The sequence below is a fragment of the Cydia strobilella genome, chromosome 2 (assembly GCF_947568885.1).
Source record: "Cydia strobilella chromosome 2, ilCydStro3.1, whole genome shotgun sequence".
In the NCBI taxonomy this organism is placed as follows: Eukaryota; Metazoa; Arthropoda; class Insecta; order Lepidoptera; family Tortricidae; genus Cydia; species Cydia strobilella.
Genome location: NC_086042.1, coordinates 16019002 through 16037658, shown reverse-complemented (window position 1 = coordinate 16037658; position 18657 = coordinate 16019002). Strand labels below are relative to the sequence as shown.

General features: G+C 37.0%; 2 protein-coding genes across 2 annotated transcripts in view; both read left to right on the top strand.

Moving 5' to 3' along the window:
• LOC134752504 (serine protease inhibitor 77Ba-like) overlaps positions 1-18657 on the top strand; it is a 139221-nt gene that overhangs the window by 38989 nt on the left and 81575 nt on the right. The window lies entirely within an intron of this gene.
• Positions 507-3334, top strand: LOC134752495 (serine protease inhibitor 77Ba-like). Its single transcript, XM_063688192.1, has one exon. The coding sequence runs from the start codon at positions 572-574 to the stop codon at positions 1820-1822; it is 1251 nt and encodes a 416-aa protein (XP_063544262.1). The 5' UTR covers positions 507-571; the 3' UTR covers positions 1823-3334.

Below are 18657 nucleotides of genomic sequence, written 5' to 3'. Positions count from 1 at the left end.
GCATAACTGCGTCCCTGACCCTGAGCTTGCCAAGTCTCGGCACGGATGTAAATCGGGCTTAACGTACTCTAGAGCGCCCTCCACACTCGTGCGCGGATCGCGGCGCGAAGCTGCCGCAGGGTGTTCGTACAAGCAGCCCTCCGTGCATGCGTCGTGTGCACAATAACATATTTATTTGCTATAATAGGTACCTATTAGTAAACATTCTCTGGAAAATCCTAAAATAACAATTTTATTATCATATAGCAACATCGCCTTTTTAACGTCAACGTCTTTGTCAAAAAGATTTGATACGGAGTTAACTGAGTCCGGGAATCCAATCATTTGAAACTGGTTTTAGTTGGTATGTTTGTCCATTCCATTTTAATGTAAACACTAATAACACTATAGATAACGCGGCCGCGGCATCGGCATCTGGTCATTTTCCTCTTACCCGATGTATGAGTCGTCATCGTCAGTCAGACCAGTCAGTCGTTCAGTCGCCGCTAAGGCTAGCGTTACGCTGCGGCAAATAAAAGTAAAGGGAATTTCTGTTTACTAGTTTACTAAGTAATTTGTGTTGTTAGTCATTATGCTTATATTTGTGCTCGAATTATGCGCGTGTTTTGTGTTGTGTCTCGGGCAGAATCATGGAGTTAAAGGACACAATGAACCGGAATATCCCACGAACTTGCACAACGGCCTCAGTGAGGCGACGGGGAATTTCTCAGTGGAGCTATTATATCATGCAGCAAAAAACCAAGGAACGCAGAATCTCATATTGTCGCCGATCACAGCGTGGACGGTTTTGGCGGTGACGTCGGAAGGCGCACTGGGCAATACGCGGACTCAACTGGTCTCAGCCTTACGAATCAAAAGAAACCGGACGGTCACCAGACATAACTTACAAGAAATCGCGCGATGGCTAGTCGTAAACACAACTACGGTGCATCTTGCGAAATTCAACGGAATATTTGTGGACAAGTCTAAATTTCTGGAAGATGACTTCCGTCAATCTTCGAAAGTATTTTATGATACGCAAACCGTCGATTTAGACTTCAGTAACACCGCAGCAACCGCCGCCGCCATCAATGGAGCGGTGTCATCTGCAACTAAAGGCAGAATTCCCAAATTAATTGATGAAAATAATTTGAGTGATGCACAGATGATCATCACTAGTGCAGTGTATTTTAAAGGGCAGTGGACAGCACCTTTTAATGTCTCCTCTACAACTAAACAAAATTTCTATAATAGTAGTGGGATGAAAATGGGTGAAGTAAACATGATGTACAATAGATACACATACCCATTTGCTAATATTAAGGAGATACAAGCAAGAGTAATTGAGTTGCCTTATGGTGTTGAAAATCGTTTGTCCATGCTATTAATGCTGCCAAATCCTGGTGTTACTCTGGAAGATATGTTCTTGAACTTCAAAACAGTACCTCTAGATACTGTGTTTCAAGAGCTGAAACTCTCTCAAGAAGAGTATAGTGATGATGAAATAGATTGTTTCATTCCTCGCTTCAAAATTGATTCAAGCATTGAACTGAATGAAATTTTGAAAAAGGGAATGGGAATATATGACTTATTTGACCCAGTGAAAGCCAATTTGGGCCGCTTGGCTCGGGTACCCATGTATGTGACTAGGGTTGTCCATAAAGCAGAAATTGAGGTTACTGAGGAAGGTACCACAGCGTCTGGAGCTACAGCTGCAGAGTTTGCAAACCGAATTGGAGTTATAAGATTTGAAGCCAACCGGCCTTTTAGTTACCTTATTGTGGAAAAAGTCACAAACACTATAGTTTTTGGAGGAGTCTACCAACAGCCAATTTTGTACTGATCCTATAGCTATAATTGAAAACTAAAATAACTATAGTTGTAGTCTTTGACTTCTGTATACTCAAATCCAGAAATATGATTGTCAATTATTTTAGTAATAAGTTTTTGACAAAAATTTCATTTTTGGTATACACTTTATTCGCTGACTGTACTTTTCTTTCCACAGGCAACTAATACTTATCGAGACAATTCTAAAAACCCCAAACACAATTAGGTTGCGTTGTTTTATCACAGAGTTCCTATTACCAATTTCTAGTAGTAGTAGGTTTGTACCTTGAAACCCGATCGTGTTCAAAGTCTATTACGTGACCTTTCTCATAAGTGCAAACACGACTATGATACAATATTCCATCATGGAATGCCAGTGCCTATCATCATCAGACCTTGAAACCTAATCGTGGTCAAAGTTCATTGCAAGACTTTTCTAACAAATCCAAACACAGCTATAATACGATGTTCCATCATGAAGTTCCAGTTCATATCTTCCGGCTCCATCATCAGATTAGTTCGACAGTATTGTCATCAGAACTACAAACAGCTTCCAATTTTCATGACTACGATCCTTGGGAGATGGTTAAATTAGTTACCTTAGATTCCATTACATAGTTAGTTACATACAGGTTGACTGTCAAAAAGCGTGTTAAAATTTAAAATACTTTTAAGTATATGAAATAGGTAGGTAGAATACATCAGGATAATTTCATACATTTCGGATCCAGATTGCAAACCCTACCAATGTAGCTTAAAAATAACATTTCTCCTATATTTTCTTATGTTTTTATTTTGTTTTTGTACTTAAACTTTAATGATCTTAACTTAACATTTTAATAACTTGGGCATCTCTCTATCCTTTGGTCTATTTCTTAACTTAATTTAAGTGATTATAATTTTCCATGCTTGATCTTTCTTTGAATTGTCTGTTTTAGTCTAATACATCACAAGTTTAGCCATTACAAGCCTTAATGGCCAACAAATTATTATGTGAGTAGAATTGATTAAATAATAGTATAATAACTCATAGGTATGTTGATAAAATATATAACTAAGAGAGATAATATTACATTAAAGATAAGTTGACATGGTCATGTTCAATGTAATCAGGGCATTTAAAATGCTCATGGACCGAGAACGAACTGGTTGCAAAACTGTCATTTTAAATAATCATTTGCACTTAAAAAACAGGTAAATTGTACAATTAAAATATTTATGTGTAGGCAGGTAGTCATGGTTCTGTGTTCTATTATACTGTTGATGTTTCTCCGCATTGATGTTGACTGAAATAAATCTATAATTCTAAATTGTTTGTAGGTTATTCTGCACTAGGTATGGTGATAATGTTATGCCATTGATGTTAGTAAAATTAATTACCTATATTTTCAAATGACTGTCTCATTTCAAACATACACAGAGAGAATCATACTATCTTTGTCTTACACTAGTACTAGCATCCAAAAGAAAAGGATGAGTATATTTTATTTTGTCCTTATTTACTGACAATTTGGTTTGACCAACTATATTAAAAAAATCAGAGCAACTAAGTAATTTCCGAACAACACTCTCTCGGTTAATAAGTGCAAAATGGCAAATATGTTAGAAAAATGTACCAATATATTGATTGAAACTAACACGATTTTCACTCATAATTTTAAACTAAGACAGGACTTAATCGCGTAAAAACTTATGTTTATTTATGGCCTGACGTTTCGAACGTGACGTTACGTTCGTGGTCACAGGCACAGGCAGGCAGGCAGTCCTGTGTTAGTTTAAAATTAAAAAAGTACCAGTTTCAAACTTCTAGCTTTTTTTATCTCTGTACATTCGTTAAATTTGAATCATAGAGTAACTTATACTAGAGCGGTACTGCCATAGTAAATTTTGTAACCCCAGTAAATTCACTGCCATCTGTCGACACACTTTAAAACTAAAAATGAAGATTTATAAAAATACGATAAAATGTATTTAAATATGGATAAATGATTTTTTTATTTGCATTAATTATTTTTATGATTTTGACCCATGTTCTTTCACTGATATGCGTTAAAATTGCTAAATAACAAACGAAACCGTCAACGCCATCTATACGACAGTAGGCCAAAGCTAGTAGCGCCCTCTGAACGAGAATCAAATTTTCTTGATTTTCGAGGCACGTTTTTTCCTTAGACTGTATCCATCTATTACGGAGTTATAACTATCTTTGATTTGAATCAATAACCTGTCAATTAAAAAAAATCTGAATATATAAAGCCTGACCAGGAATATATGATCACGCGCCATGTTGCGGAATTTCACTGGAACTAGTTTTTTCATACTATACTGAACTGCTGTTATTCTTGACAACGTGACAACCCTATACATGAGAATAACAGCGCCCTCTTGACAATGATCATATATTACTGGTCAGGCTTTACATACCTATAATATATGTTTTTTTTGATACGACGAAAAATTAGATACATTTCCGTCATAGTCCAGGGTTCTTGTCGATCATGCTTATAGCATAGAGTAACTTATACTAGAGCGGTACTGTCATAGTAAATTGGTAACCCCAGTAAATTCACTGCCATCTGTCGACACACTTTAAAACTAAAAATGAAGATTTATAAAAATACGATAGAATGTATTTAAATATGGATAAATGATTTTTTTTATTTGCATTAATTATTTTTTATGATTTTGACCCATGTTCTTTCACTGATATGCGTTAAAATTGCTAAATAACAAACGAAACCGTCAACGCCATCTATACGACAGTAGGCCAAAGCTAGTAGCGCCCTCTGAACGAGAATCAAATTTTCTTCATTTTCGAGGCACGTTTTTTCCTTAGACTGTATCCATCTATTACGGAGTTATAACTATCTTTGATTTGAATCAATAACCTGTCAATTAAAAAAAAAATCTGAATATATAAAGCCTGACCAGGAATATATGATCACGCGCCATGTTGCGGAATTTCAATTTTGGGGGGGTAGGCACGGTACGATCTCTATGTTTGAAATGAGACAATGTGTGGTTTTGTTTGTATTTATAATTTTTATATGATTTTGACCCACGTTCTTTCACTGATATGTGTTCAAATTGTTTAATAACAAACAAAACCGTCAACGCCATCTAGAATAGCCCAAAATAGGCCGAGAATAGGCCAAATGTGTAGGCGCCATCTGTCCGAGAATAATTTTTATTGATTTCCGAGACACGTTTTTTCCTTAGACTGTATTGCTCTTATACGGAACTCCGTACCTAACTAGATACACAGGTATTTGGATACACTAATGCTCTTTGTATATTATACAAGTACTCAACATAATATTTTTGAAAACTACTATACATATTTTACTGGAACTTGAATTTGGAGTTGTGAGTTGTGGACTTGTGGACTAAAGTTACCTGATTTTACGGTATTCACTATTTTTTTAAAGAGTTTGCAATATAAAGACACGTTAAGATTGTTTACCCTTTATTAAACATATGATCTGTGTAGATAAGGGAAGTGTACAAATACTTAGTACTTAATAATGAGGAAAACTAGCGCAACAACCGAAATGGAAAAACCGGATGATAATTATAAAATAGGAACTAGAAAATGAAAGATTTGTTTTGTGGAGATTATTATTATTTCACTATTCGATTTAAAGTTACCGAAAGGGGCAATAGAAGAAAAGAGTGTTACATTCACTCCTTGCGTGGCGAAACTACGACCCGGTGGCTCAATTGCTCGCCGCGAACTTCAGTCTGCTCCCGATCGATGTCTGCTTGCGACGTCAGTACAGTCAGTCGTATAATTAACTGTTCAAACACTACCAATAAAGTTGGAGCTGTTAATGGAGGTATTTCCTTTCATTGGTAAGTACAATTTGTCCTTAAATATCTGTTATTGATTAAAAAACTATTTTATTATTTTCATCAAAACAGTAGCGGGCGATTGTGTGCCAACGCTAGCTTTCCATTGCGGCTTAAATTTGACGAGCCAGACTTGGCGTGCGTTCAAAACCAGCGATGTAAAAAAAACCGGCCAAGTGCGAGTCGGACTCGCGCAAGAAGGGTTCGGTTTTGTTGTACGGGAGCCCCCCTTAAATATTCATTTTATTCTGTTTTTAGTATTTGTTGTTATAGCGGCAACAGAAATACACCATCTGTGAAAATTTCAACTGTCTAGCTATCACGGTTCATGAGATACAGCCTGGTGACAGACAGACGGACAGCGGAGTCTTAGTAATAGGGTCCCGTTTTTACCCTTTGGGTACGGAACCCTAATAACTATTCAAACTGTCGAGCATTGTCGAGTCACGTTCAAGGTCGATTTCTCATTTTTTTCTGTCAAAAGTAAGAATAGTGCTGTACACTGCGATTTTCTTACTCGATTATTAAAATCGATTTTGAAAACAGACAAAATGATAATTACGTTCTTATATTATTATGCAGCTATATAATGTACGTAGTGCAAAGCAAATATTATTAACAAACAGGTTATGGTTATTTCTAAATTGCAATTTTGTTTTAGTTTTCCGAATGATCCTAAAGGCGCCCACTGACTATCAGTCCGCCGGACGATATCGGCCTGTCAATTGTTCGGAACTGTCAAATTTTTGTTCTAACTGACAGGCCAAAATCGTCCGGCGGACTGATAGTCAGTGGGCCCCTTAATATTAAAAATAAATGGATTGAAGCAACTGGTCGTAAAAAATGGTTTCCTACTTCCTACGCAAAATGTTACACGCTCGGTCTCTCTACAAATTGCTGAACTATTACCTTCTATCTTGATATAGTTCTGTGATTTTTATTTTAAAATTTAATTCAGGCAACAAGGCCCATATTACATATACCTTATAGACTAACATACATATAAATTTCATAAACTTAAAAACTAAACACTATTTTGGCAATAGAACGTCGTGGCTGACGTGGCTCCGTTGAATCGTCAACGTGAATTATCATTTCCTCTGTCGAAAATAATTATCATTTCTTCTGTCGGTTCTTATCGATATTTTAGAATCGATGCCGTGTTCTAATCGATCTGTGAATCGATGCTTTTGAATCGTTTCGCGCGGCTTATGTTTCTCATCACTAAATTACGCTCGTGACGTCAAAGTACCTACGCAAAATGTTACACGCTCGGTCTCCCTACAATTTGCCCAGCTCTTTACTTCTATCTTGATATAGTTCTGTGGGGGCATAGCTGCCTACCTACGTACATCAAATTGTATCAAAACATTTTCAGTATATGTTAATATTCAGAAAAACGAAAATGGGGACTACGTTTGTATGTGAAGGCGGTTTTGGGGCGGTCGTCCGCTTTCTTCTTAAGCGTGATCCTTCACCTAATGAAAATGGAACCCTGGAAATGGTTGTGGGTCGTGGTCTCGTGGACGATCAAGGCGTAAAAATGTTGGGACCATGTTATTATCTTTTCCCCTCACTAGCTCGGAAAGCCGTCTTTTATCCTTTAAAACAAGCGGGAAAAAACGCATTTTATCCACTAGTGGGGAAAGTAATTTGACCTTGGATGGAGCGTGTTTAAGTAGCTTGACAGATAACAAAACGTAAAACTCTCATAATAATGGTTCGTTCGATATTAATTATCATTAAATAAATGGTTTGAGAATCTAATAAAAACTACCAGATTTAGCCTTATTTAATGATTTTAAGTCATAAACCTTAAAATTCCATAATAAACGTTTGTTTTTTAATAATTATGGTTAATATAATTCTGAACGCACAAGTTCTTCTTCTTCTTTTAAAATTATGGCTTCAGCCCAGTGGGACTATTTCGCCAGTATCAAGGTATTGAGAGGTTTACAAACGACAAAAATTGTACGGTTGTACAAGACAGTGTACGGTGATTTGTTAGCTCTTGTAAATCGATAACTAGTCTTTACAAGAAGCACGTGGACTACCGGCCGTTGACTCCAAGATGGTGGTTAAACGCGCTTCAAAATTAATTCTCCATTCACTGCACACTACCACATTAGTTTACTGTATAATAAGCTATCGATATTACACTTTAAACAATATTAATAAGCAAAAAACAAAGTAATTAATCACGATGCTAACTATCAAGATGGCGCTCGAACCGGAAGTCCAACGCACAAGTTAAGTCGATGCAATTTCAAAACGCATCATTGACATTTCATACGTCAGAAATGTCAACATTGTCAACGAAAATTTTACTTAATAACTTCTCACGTAAAAGTACAGAATTTCCAGAGTTTTTTGTTATAATATCGTAAAAAAATGAGTGATTCCAGTTGATGAAGATGATCTAACGCCTGTGGATGTTGCACTTTCCTCGCTATAGTGAGGGGAAAAGTTTTGTGTTACACACGGGTGCAAATGTATTTTACTTCTCGTGTGTTAAAACACTCGCGGGTAAAATACAACTTTGCACCCTTGTATAACAAATAACTATTAACATTTATTGTTGAATCAAACATTTTGGAGATTAATTATCAAAACACCACTGAAACGAAAATTACTCTTTAAAAAAAATAATTAATAGTCAAAAAACATACTGATACTGTAGGAGTTTAAAATGATCTGAAAACAACTTTACCTAAATTAAACAAAATCAATTATTTCACATTTATTTATTACAGTAGGAATTCTATTCGTTATATTTTTGGTTATTTTTTGGCAGTAGGCATAGGTAGGTATTGACATAATTTCACATATTTAGTTAATAAACAAGCTAAACAATAATAAACATCATGACACATCTATAATTTACGTGTAATCAGCCTAATTTATTTATTTACAAAGCATTGCAATTAGGAGGCAACAATTCTTCGACTATTTTCCTTATTTTCAGCTCTTATAAGCCTACGCTTATTAACCAGAGTTGTTACATGAGTGTTGCTAACCGTTTACTTACAGTTAGATATTTGGTACCTAATACTTATGAGAATTTGTCGTGTTGACAAATTAAGGTGCAGTAGGTTCAGAAAACGGATTTAAAAAGTCGTAGCGCTTTTATGGATCAGAATACGGCTGCCATAAATTTAATATCTAGAGGCCTTTAGAAGTAGGAATCCTGAGTTTAAACTTTTGCTCGGTGGAAATAAATCACGAACATAGGTCTAATCATAGAATGCACTTAAAAAAATATAAGTAATAAATTTTGCCCAAAAGCTAAACATGAAAATTATTTAAAAAAAAATGAGCAAGATTATGCTTGAACAATTACTTTTTTATTTTTTAAACACATAAAAATTTTAAAATAAAAATAAAAACATTATTTCCGCGCTCTCGGGCAAATTTCCATCTCACTCATGCTTACGCTCAGTGGGAGTGAGAGAAGAACACGAACTTACTGCACCTTAAGGTAAGTATTAACTTGCTTATAATATTTCCCTAGCTGTGAACACAACGCATCCTCGAGAATAGGTATTAGGTACCTAGGTTAATATTTTTAAGCCATCTAAAACGTAGGTACATATTATAATATCTGGAAAATGTAAAAACTACAAGTTAGAAATCTTCATTCACAGTAGTATGTACTTTGCCCCATTATTTAATGCTTATTTAGATACCCAAAACTTTCAGTTACCTACATGTACTACTATTGTGTTACTATTAGGTATTTACACAATTAACTTATCATTTATGTAATCTAGGAAACAATCTATATAATTATTATGTGTAATAGGTATTTACGTTGGTATGTCTACTTAAATTACAATAACATTGTTTTTATTTACACATATTTACAAAATGAGGTCGCTTTTAATAAAGTTTTTCTACTCGTCGAGTATAATCTGTGTATTACAACTTCATATGCAACATTACAACCTTACTCTTTTCAACGTTGGATAGTCTATGTGTACTTCCGACTCAAGCATAAGAATTTTATCGATACGGTTTAGTCAATTATAAAGTTTTTGAAAATAGAACTTCATACATAAAATATTTCTTGTTTTAGGAGACTCGATTCAATGCAAATTTGCCTACTTGAACACGCTGCTGCGTCGCATCTGCTTTGTGATTGGTTGGCCAACAAAGGCATTTTATTTTATGTTGTCAGAAACGCGCATGTGACACCCTTCATATAGCAACATACAGTCCGTTAACTCTTAGAACGACTTTCGTTTTTCGGGTAAAATCGGACGTAATCGCGTAATAGAAAGTGACAGTTTCTTACTGATTTAGTTGCAATCCAACACCCAAAGAGTGCAGTCGTCTTTTCAGCCTTAAAATATATAGAGTAGTTCATACCACCATAACTAGTAGGTAAACAATATATATATTTAATTTCATATTTTTTGACAATTAAATGGGGACTCGTCTCAAAAAGGGTATTTCTGTAAATGGTCAATCACGGGAAATCATATATAATGTATACAAATATTTTTCAAAAGAAGTGGAAACTTTTAAGAATAGTGATACTTGTATATATTTTAATAAAATTCAAGACCGGGTGATAGAAGCAACAGGATATTAAGCGAAGCCGACCAAAAACCTCCATCCATGCCCTTTGAAACGCCAAAGGAAAAGAGACCGAGAAAGGACGGTTTTAAATCTGGATAGTTTTGATTACGATGTAATCAGGAGGATGGTATAAGATTTCCATAATAGATTCAAAGAACTCCCGAATTTGAAAAATTTGCGGTTGAAGCTAATAGAAGCTATTAATTTCAAGGGTTCCACAGTCACGTTACGAAAAATAGGATTTCGGTAGACTGTAAAACAAGGGATAATCGAAAAACTTTGATGGAAAAGCATGATGTGCGACTGAAAAGGACCAAATATTTAGATAAAATTAAAATAAGCAGGAATGAAGGAAGGGTTATAGTGTATATGGACGAGTCGTATATACACACGTCGCACGTTGGTAGCAAAGGTTGGTCAGACTCTAGCAACGCAGGAATTAAAAAACCAATTTCCAAAGGACAACGTCTCATAATAGCTCACGCCGGCAGTGAAAATCTATCTACAGACACAACAGGCGATTATCACAAAGAGATGAATAGCGAGAACTATGAAAAATGGCTTAAAAATCAGCTTATTCCAAATTTGCCGACGAATTCAGTGTTAGTTGTTGATAATGCCCCATATCACAACAAGTACACCGAAAAACTGCCCAATTCTAATACCCGGAAACAAGACATGATAGATTGGTTGACAACACAAGATATTCCAGTAGACCCCAGCTTAACAAAACCACGAATTTACGATATTATCGTAAATTCGACGATAACACAAACACGAACATATACAATATTCCATAGATAAAATACTGGCTGAACATGGTCATTCTGTTCTGCGTTTACCTCCGTACCACCCAGACTTTATAATTGAGTTATTCTATGTAAGCAACGTATGGGAAAATGAAACAAATTAATAAAGTTTTCAAACCTGTGTGGCACGATACATCTAGGTGTTCTCTTTAAAATTCACCACTCTCCCCCACCCTCCACCTGACGCTCGACCCCCCCACCTTGAAATGTGTCCCCGTTGGTGGTTTTTTGACATTCTCACGAAAACTATAAAAGATATCAAAAAAGTGTCAAGGACAGAAAAAATAGTCAAGAACAAAAAAGGCTTTATGTGTTTTTGTACAAGTTGGGTGGTATTCAAGCTATAAGTACTTGTATAACCTTAAAATAACAAAATAACCATACTCGTTTGACGACATGCATTATTTCAAAACGGCTAGACGGATTTTAATGAAATATACCTAAAATTCACCGCAGTGAAGCCAGCTATCAAACAAAAAAAAAACACATTAAAATCGGTTCATCTGTTTCGACGCTACGAGGTCACAGGTAGACACACAAATACCAAAGACGGGCTATTTGACTAATTTTTGAAAATGATTTTAATTGATTGGTTATGACTTAATAATTACACTACATTGATATTTCCGTGAAATTTCCTGTATTAAATATAAAAAAACAATGTTAAAGTTTATTTATTTTGAACGCGCCTTAAACGCTGTTTTCGCAAAGGGGCTAATCACGTGACACGTGTGACGTCACGCGCAAGTAAACTCGGTCAATGACCTTAGTTAATCTTATGGTTTATGTGCATTGAATTCATTATTTCACTGTAAAATGCTATATAAATGGTGTATAGTGCCGCAATGTTCAAGTACGAATATAAAAAACCGGCGCAGACTGCCGTCCGACACCGTCGACGCAAGCTCCTGATGACGCTCCTCGGTACGGAGTGAAACATGTCGAGCGTTTTCGACTTAAAACACGTGAGTGACCCGTTATTAATATATTTATTTTAATATGTAGTAATACATTAAATACCTAGATCTTGTTTCGTTAAATAACAAAATCCGCTGCTTTAATTATCATATTTATTTACAGTTAAATATAACTTACATCGAAGTGGTCTTCACACATAAAAACATTTGTATGCGCAAAAATGCTCTTTGGGGTCTCTGCGCTAGTTTTAAACACATTTTTCTTTTTTTGGGATTCGTTGGAATGGAAACAAAGAGGAGCTTGCGTCGACGGTGTCGGACGGCAGTCTGCGCCGGTCCGTCACCGTCGACGCAAGCTCCTGATGACGCTCCTCGGTACGGAGTGAAACATGTCGAGCGTTTTCGACTTAAAACACGTGAGTGACCCGTTATTAATATATTTAATATGTCTGTGTCTAACGGAAGTTTTGTTATTAATATTACTACATAACCTCATAACATAGCTCTTTCAGCATTAGTAGGTAGTTAGTAGCATACTTTTTCTTTCAAACTAAAGTGCAGTATGGAGATACTATTCTCGTCATCGTATTCTATATATATATCGTCGTCGTATTCGTATCATCGAAATCGAAATGTTCGAAAATAAACAATTTATACGTATACCCACACAGCTGTTTTTACGTTTTTAAGTTCCACAGCATAGTAATCCGGATTATCTTTAAAGAAAAGTGCAACCATTGATGTGTCTATGTCTGGTAGGTTGCCGCTATCAGCTTTCACATATTTCGGCTCCATTTTGAGATTCTTATGAATATTGTGCCACTACATGATAAATATACGAATAAACCGACAAACGGATAAATCGGAATATATCAGAAAACTGTGGAATAATAACTAAAATGAACTAAATACAAATAAAACTGCTAAAACACTCAAGACAATCAAGAATTTACCCGCGTGTGACGTCATCCGAGCGTTGACCAATCACAGAGCGTTCACGTCCCTGATGAAATTTCAAAAAATATTAAATTTTCTTTCGTTTATTTTCCAAAAAATAAACATAATTTACATTCAAATCTAGTAAATTATACTTTATTAGTTTATTATCTTTCAGGATGACAGCAATTCGTTATATATTTTTAATGTTGTCAAATACCCTATTCAGGGAAATTAGCTGAAATTACGGCATTAATGGAAGACTTTTTTCAATTGGAAATATTGAGATCTGTACGTTATGGACCAAAGTTATTTTTCATCAACCCTCCCCACCCCTCCCCCCTCTGCGTCACCCCCCACAGCGCAAAGGGCCGAAACGCGGTTTTTCTCAATTTTTAAGGAAACCGTTCAAGATACAGAAAAAGTGTGTAGGAACGAAATGATCCCTAACAAATTTGCTATCAATCTCTTATACACACTATAGTGCTATCACTTATAGTTCATAGCAAATTTACAAGAGATTCATAGCAAATTTATTAGGTATCATTTCGTTCCTACACACTTTTTCTGTATCTTGAACGGTATCCTTAAAAATTGAGAAAAACCGCGTTTCGGGCCCTTTGCGCTGTGGGGGGTGACGCAGAGGGGGGAGGGGTGGGGAGGGTTGATGAAAAATAACTTTGGTCCATAACGTACAGATCTCAATATTTCCAATTGAAAAAAGTCTTTCATTAATGCCGTAATTTCAGCTAATCTCCCTGAATTATGTCTTTGGTATTTGTGTGTCTACATGTGACCTCGTAGCGCCGAAACAGATGAACCGATTTTAATGTGTTTTTTTTTGTTTGATAGCTGGCTTCACTGCAGTGAATTTTAGGTATATTTCATTAAAATCCGTCTAGCCGTTTTGAAAATATAATGCACGTCGTCAAACGAGTATGGTTCTTTTGTTTTTTTTTAAGGTTATACAAGTACTTATAGCTTGAATACCATCCAACTTGTACAAAAACACATAAAGCCTTTTTTGTTCTAAATTTAATGAGGATTAATTCTGTCCTTGACACTTTTTTGATATCTATTATAGTCAGGTGGAGGGTGGGGGAGAGTGGTGAATTTTAAAGAGTACACCTAGATGTATCATGTCATATAGGTTTTAAAACTTTATTAATTTGTTTGTCTGAAAACATATAATGACTCAATTATTAATCCTATTGAGAATATATGGGCCCAATTAAAACAATACGTAGCTCAAAGTAATGTTGACATGACTTTGACAAGCGTAAAGAATCTACTGCAAGAGAAGGTCAATATGATTGGTCCAGAAGATTTGAAAAAAGTTTGTCAACACACAATTCAATGTGTAAAAGACTTCCGTATATATGAAAATAAAATAGACGATTATAGTGACCGATTTATAATTAATACAAATGACTGATGTTGAATAGGTAGTTTTAAAAATTACAATAATATCACAATTTTCCAATTGTATAATTTTACCATAAAATATGAACTGAAATATGTGACTGGTATTATCAACTCTATATAATTTCCGCCAGAAGTAGTAAATGACGGTGTGACGTTCTGTTTTCAAATTTGGTTTTCGAATTTCAAATTCTGATTCTATTTTATATATAAAAAAAGTCAGTTAAAAGTTCCACCTTATCGCTTCTTGCGACTACTACATCTAACTCCAATTTAGAATTTTTTGAGCTCGGCTGTATTTCTGCACAAGAGACACAAGCAATCCTCAAAACTATCAAGTCGAAAGCCGTCGGTGACGATAACCTCAGTGTAGATATGCTCATGCTCGCGGCGGATTTCATCTCTCCTATCATTTCCAACATTATAAATTTTTCCCTATCCACGGGCACGTTTCCGGCTTCCTGGAAGTGTGCCCATGTCACCCCTCTACCGAAAACCTCCATTCCTGCTTCTTTCTCCCAATATCGTCCTATTTCCATTCTTCCTGTAGTATCAAAAATTATTGAACATTATGTTAATCGCCGTCTCCTATCCTATCTTAATAGAAATTTGTTATTTAACTCATTCCAATCTGGATTCCGCCCCGGGCACAGCACAGTCACCGCTTTAGTTAAAGTCACCGACGACATCCGGTTTAATATAGAGTGCAAAATGCTAACTGTCCTTGTTCTTCTCGACTTCAGTAGTGCCTTTAACACAGTGGACTTTGACATCCTTCTGGGCACACTCAGCAGTCTTAACATATCCCAAACCACTTTATCCTGGTTTCGTAGCTACCTTACTGGCAGACGCCAGCGTGTCAGAGTCGACGACAAGCTGTCCGACTGGTGTGAGCTTTCCGCTGGCGTCCCGCAAGGAGGAGTACTTTCGCCACTTCTTTTTTCTATTTTCATTAATGGTATCACGAAAGCACTTACGTCATCATACCATCTTTACGCGGACGACCTACAGATTTATGCAGCGGCTAATATAGATGATCTTGCTTCAATGATTACTCAAATCAATTCTGATTTAGAGTCCATACGGGATTGGGCGTGCAAATTCGGTTTGAAGATTAATGCCCAGAAGTCGCAGGCAATTGTCATTGGTGGCCCTTACTATGTAGCTAAGCTCTCAGACATGGTGATACCTGACATTTTTTTTGATGGGACTAAAATCCCCTTTTCCTCTACTGTCCGAAATTTGGGTGTCATCATGGACCAGACGCTTTCCTGGGAACCCCACGTGGCTGAGGTGAGTAAAAAAATTTTTGGTTCCCTACACTCTCTTCGACGACTTCAGAATTTCCTCCCTCTTCGTACCAAATTGACTCTTGCCCGCTCTCTCTTGCTCCCTCTACTAGACTATGGTGACATTGCGTTCTTGGATCTTAATGAGGAATTGCTGAATAAACTTGAGCGCTTACAAAATGTCTGTATCAGGTATGTGTATGGCCTCCGTAAATACGACCACATTTCTAATTTTCGTAAGCAGCTCGGGTGGTTACCGATCCGCCAGCGCAGGGATGTGCATGTTCTGTCGTTGCTTTTCAACATACTCTTCAACCCCTGTTCCCCATCTTACCTAACCGAGAGATTTAACTATCTGGCTGAAGGAAGTGATCACCGCTTACGTTCTAGTGCTAATCTTACGCTTGCTATCCCTTCGAATAAGTCTCGAACGTACGCAAATTCATTCACAGTGCGCGCGGTGAAGTTGTGGAACGAGTTGCCCCTGTCTAGTGATGGGTCGTTACCAGTAACTTACTCAAAAGTGGGAATATTCCCGGTAATGCTACCAGTAACATTACCCAGATCGGTAACATTGAGTAACTTTGAAAAAATTATTAGAATTGTATATGCTTTTTTCGTGTTAAATACTTAATAAAATAATAATGCTATTATTTACAGTCATAAAACAGTTAAGGAATCTCTGAGAGAGTAAATTCCCAATGTTACCGGTAACATTCCCAATATTACCAGGTATTTTTCCAAAGTTACTGGGAACATTACTATCTGGAAATAATGATTAAAAGTGAAGACTGGAAATAAAGTAAAAGAAAATATGTGTATAAATCAGTTTAATTATTAGAATAAACCAATCAACATCTAAATATATAAAAGAAGAAACTGACTGACTGACTGCCTGACTGACATATCAACACACAACCCAAACCGCTGGTTCTAGAGATTCCAAATTTGGCACGTAGGTTTCTTATAAGGTCTAGGGGTGCCCTAAGAAATTATTTTTTCAAAATTCACCCCCCAAGGGGGTTAAATGGGGGTTCAAAGTTTGTATGGGGAAACAAGATTAGTTAGACTATTATATTCGAAACTTCACAGGAGTATTCCTAACGATAAATGAATAAACACGTGTTGCAGGTTTTTTTGCAAATTCCCCCCTAATAGGGGGAAATGTGGTGACAAAGTCTGAAAATCAACATGGGTATTGTTTCTATGGTTTATCGGGTTGCTAATTAGGAAAACAAGAACGATTTTAAAATCCAACGTGACGGACGTGAAAAACCATCTCCCCTGTTGGGGTGCAATGGGGTTGAAATGTCTAAATATCAATATGGGTGTCGTTTTTATGGTTTTTTGGGACGTTAATTACGAAAATCGCATCGATTTTGAAATTGAATAATGTGCTCATGAAAATTCTTGAAAGTACTCGTATTTGTGCCAAATTGCAATTCAAACGGTCCAGTAGTTTCGGACCAAATCGGTTGTAACAGACGGACCGACAGACAGCCACAGGTGATCCTATAAGGGTTCTAATTTTGGGTTTGAGGTATGGAGACCCGCGTTATCCTTATAGATTTTTAAATTTGATTTGGTGCCATCTCGATCGTCGTCAATCGGTACCTAGGCGAGTGCGGGCGGCGCGGCGGGACGGACGGGGTGGAAGGAGTACGTCATCGGGAAACTTCCTGCATCCGTAATGAGTACATTCAAGGTGCTACAAGAAGGTGGTTGTCTGTTTGCTTCTTATAAGTTTAGGTTTCCATTCTAAGTAAAATGCAAAACATCGTAAGTACATATATATGTATTCTACCTACGAACCATATACCATATAAACCATCTTTTGTAAGTAGTTATAAAACCATATTTTCTCCTTCCCCTGCCTCCCCCGCACCCTGTACATTAGACAAAACGACATAGATTCTTAAATCACGCGGGCGAAGCCGCGGGCAAAAGCTAGTTTTGTATAACGTTCCAAGTGACAAACGTCATTTTTGAGTTGTTGGAATTTCGATTTTATATTAATTAATCAAATTTGAAATTAGAGTAGTAGTAGTAGTTTATATATAAAATACTAGCTTTTGCCCGCGACTTCGTCTGCGTGGAATTAGTAATTTGGGTAGCTTATTTTTAAACAATCAGCTAGATTTATGTTTCCCCATACAAACTTCCACCCCTTTTTACTACCTAAATTTTACCCGCTGAACATTCAACTTGTGGTAGCCCCCTGGTGGGAGATCAGCAGCGTCTCCAGCAGAAACTTGGTCACCAAAGTCTTGCAGGTCAGACGCCTGTTTCATCTGGCAGACCTCCAGGTGTTCCAGGTCTTGGAGAACTTAACCTGCCTACAGCATACTCTACCAACATCAGATTAAAGGAGTTTTACCCTCATCAGGTACATCCAGCTGCACTCCAGGTGTTCCAGGTCTTGAGCTATCACCATCATACACAACCAACGACACGTTGAGCGAGTGTTACCCCTGACCTTTTGTACCCAGCAGCACTCCAGGTGTTCCAGATCTTGAGCTTTTCCCATAATACACTACCAGCGGTACGTTGAGCGAGTGTTACCCCTGATCCGTTGCACCCAGCAGCACTCCAGGTGTTCCAGGTCTTGAGCTTTCCTCATCATATACAACCAGCGTCACGTTGAGCGAGTGTTACCCCTGACCCTTTGCTCCCAGTAGCACTCCACATTGTCTTGAGCTTTATCCATCATATACTACCAGCAGCACGTTGAGCGATTGTTACCCCTGACCCGTTGCACCCAGGAGCACTCCAGGTGTTCCAGGTCTTGAGCTGCCTCCATCACCAGCATTACCAGCGGCACTTTGAGTGAGTGTTAGAAGAGTGGAGAAGAGAACAGGATGACTTCGGGAATAAAAACTACTCTACACCCTCCCAAACAATTAAGACTTATACCCCAGGACCCAAATTATCTCCATACCAAACTAAATCAACCACTGCTACCAAATCGGTTCAGCGATTATTGATTCCCCATACAAGTGTCAACTCCCCTTTCCATCCCCTTAAGGGGTGAGTTCTGGAATAAAA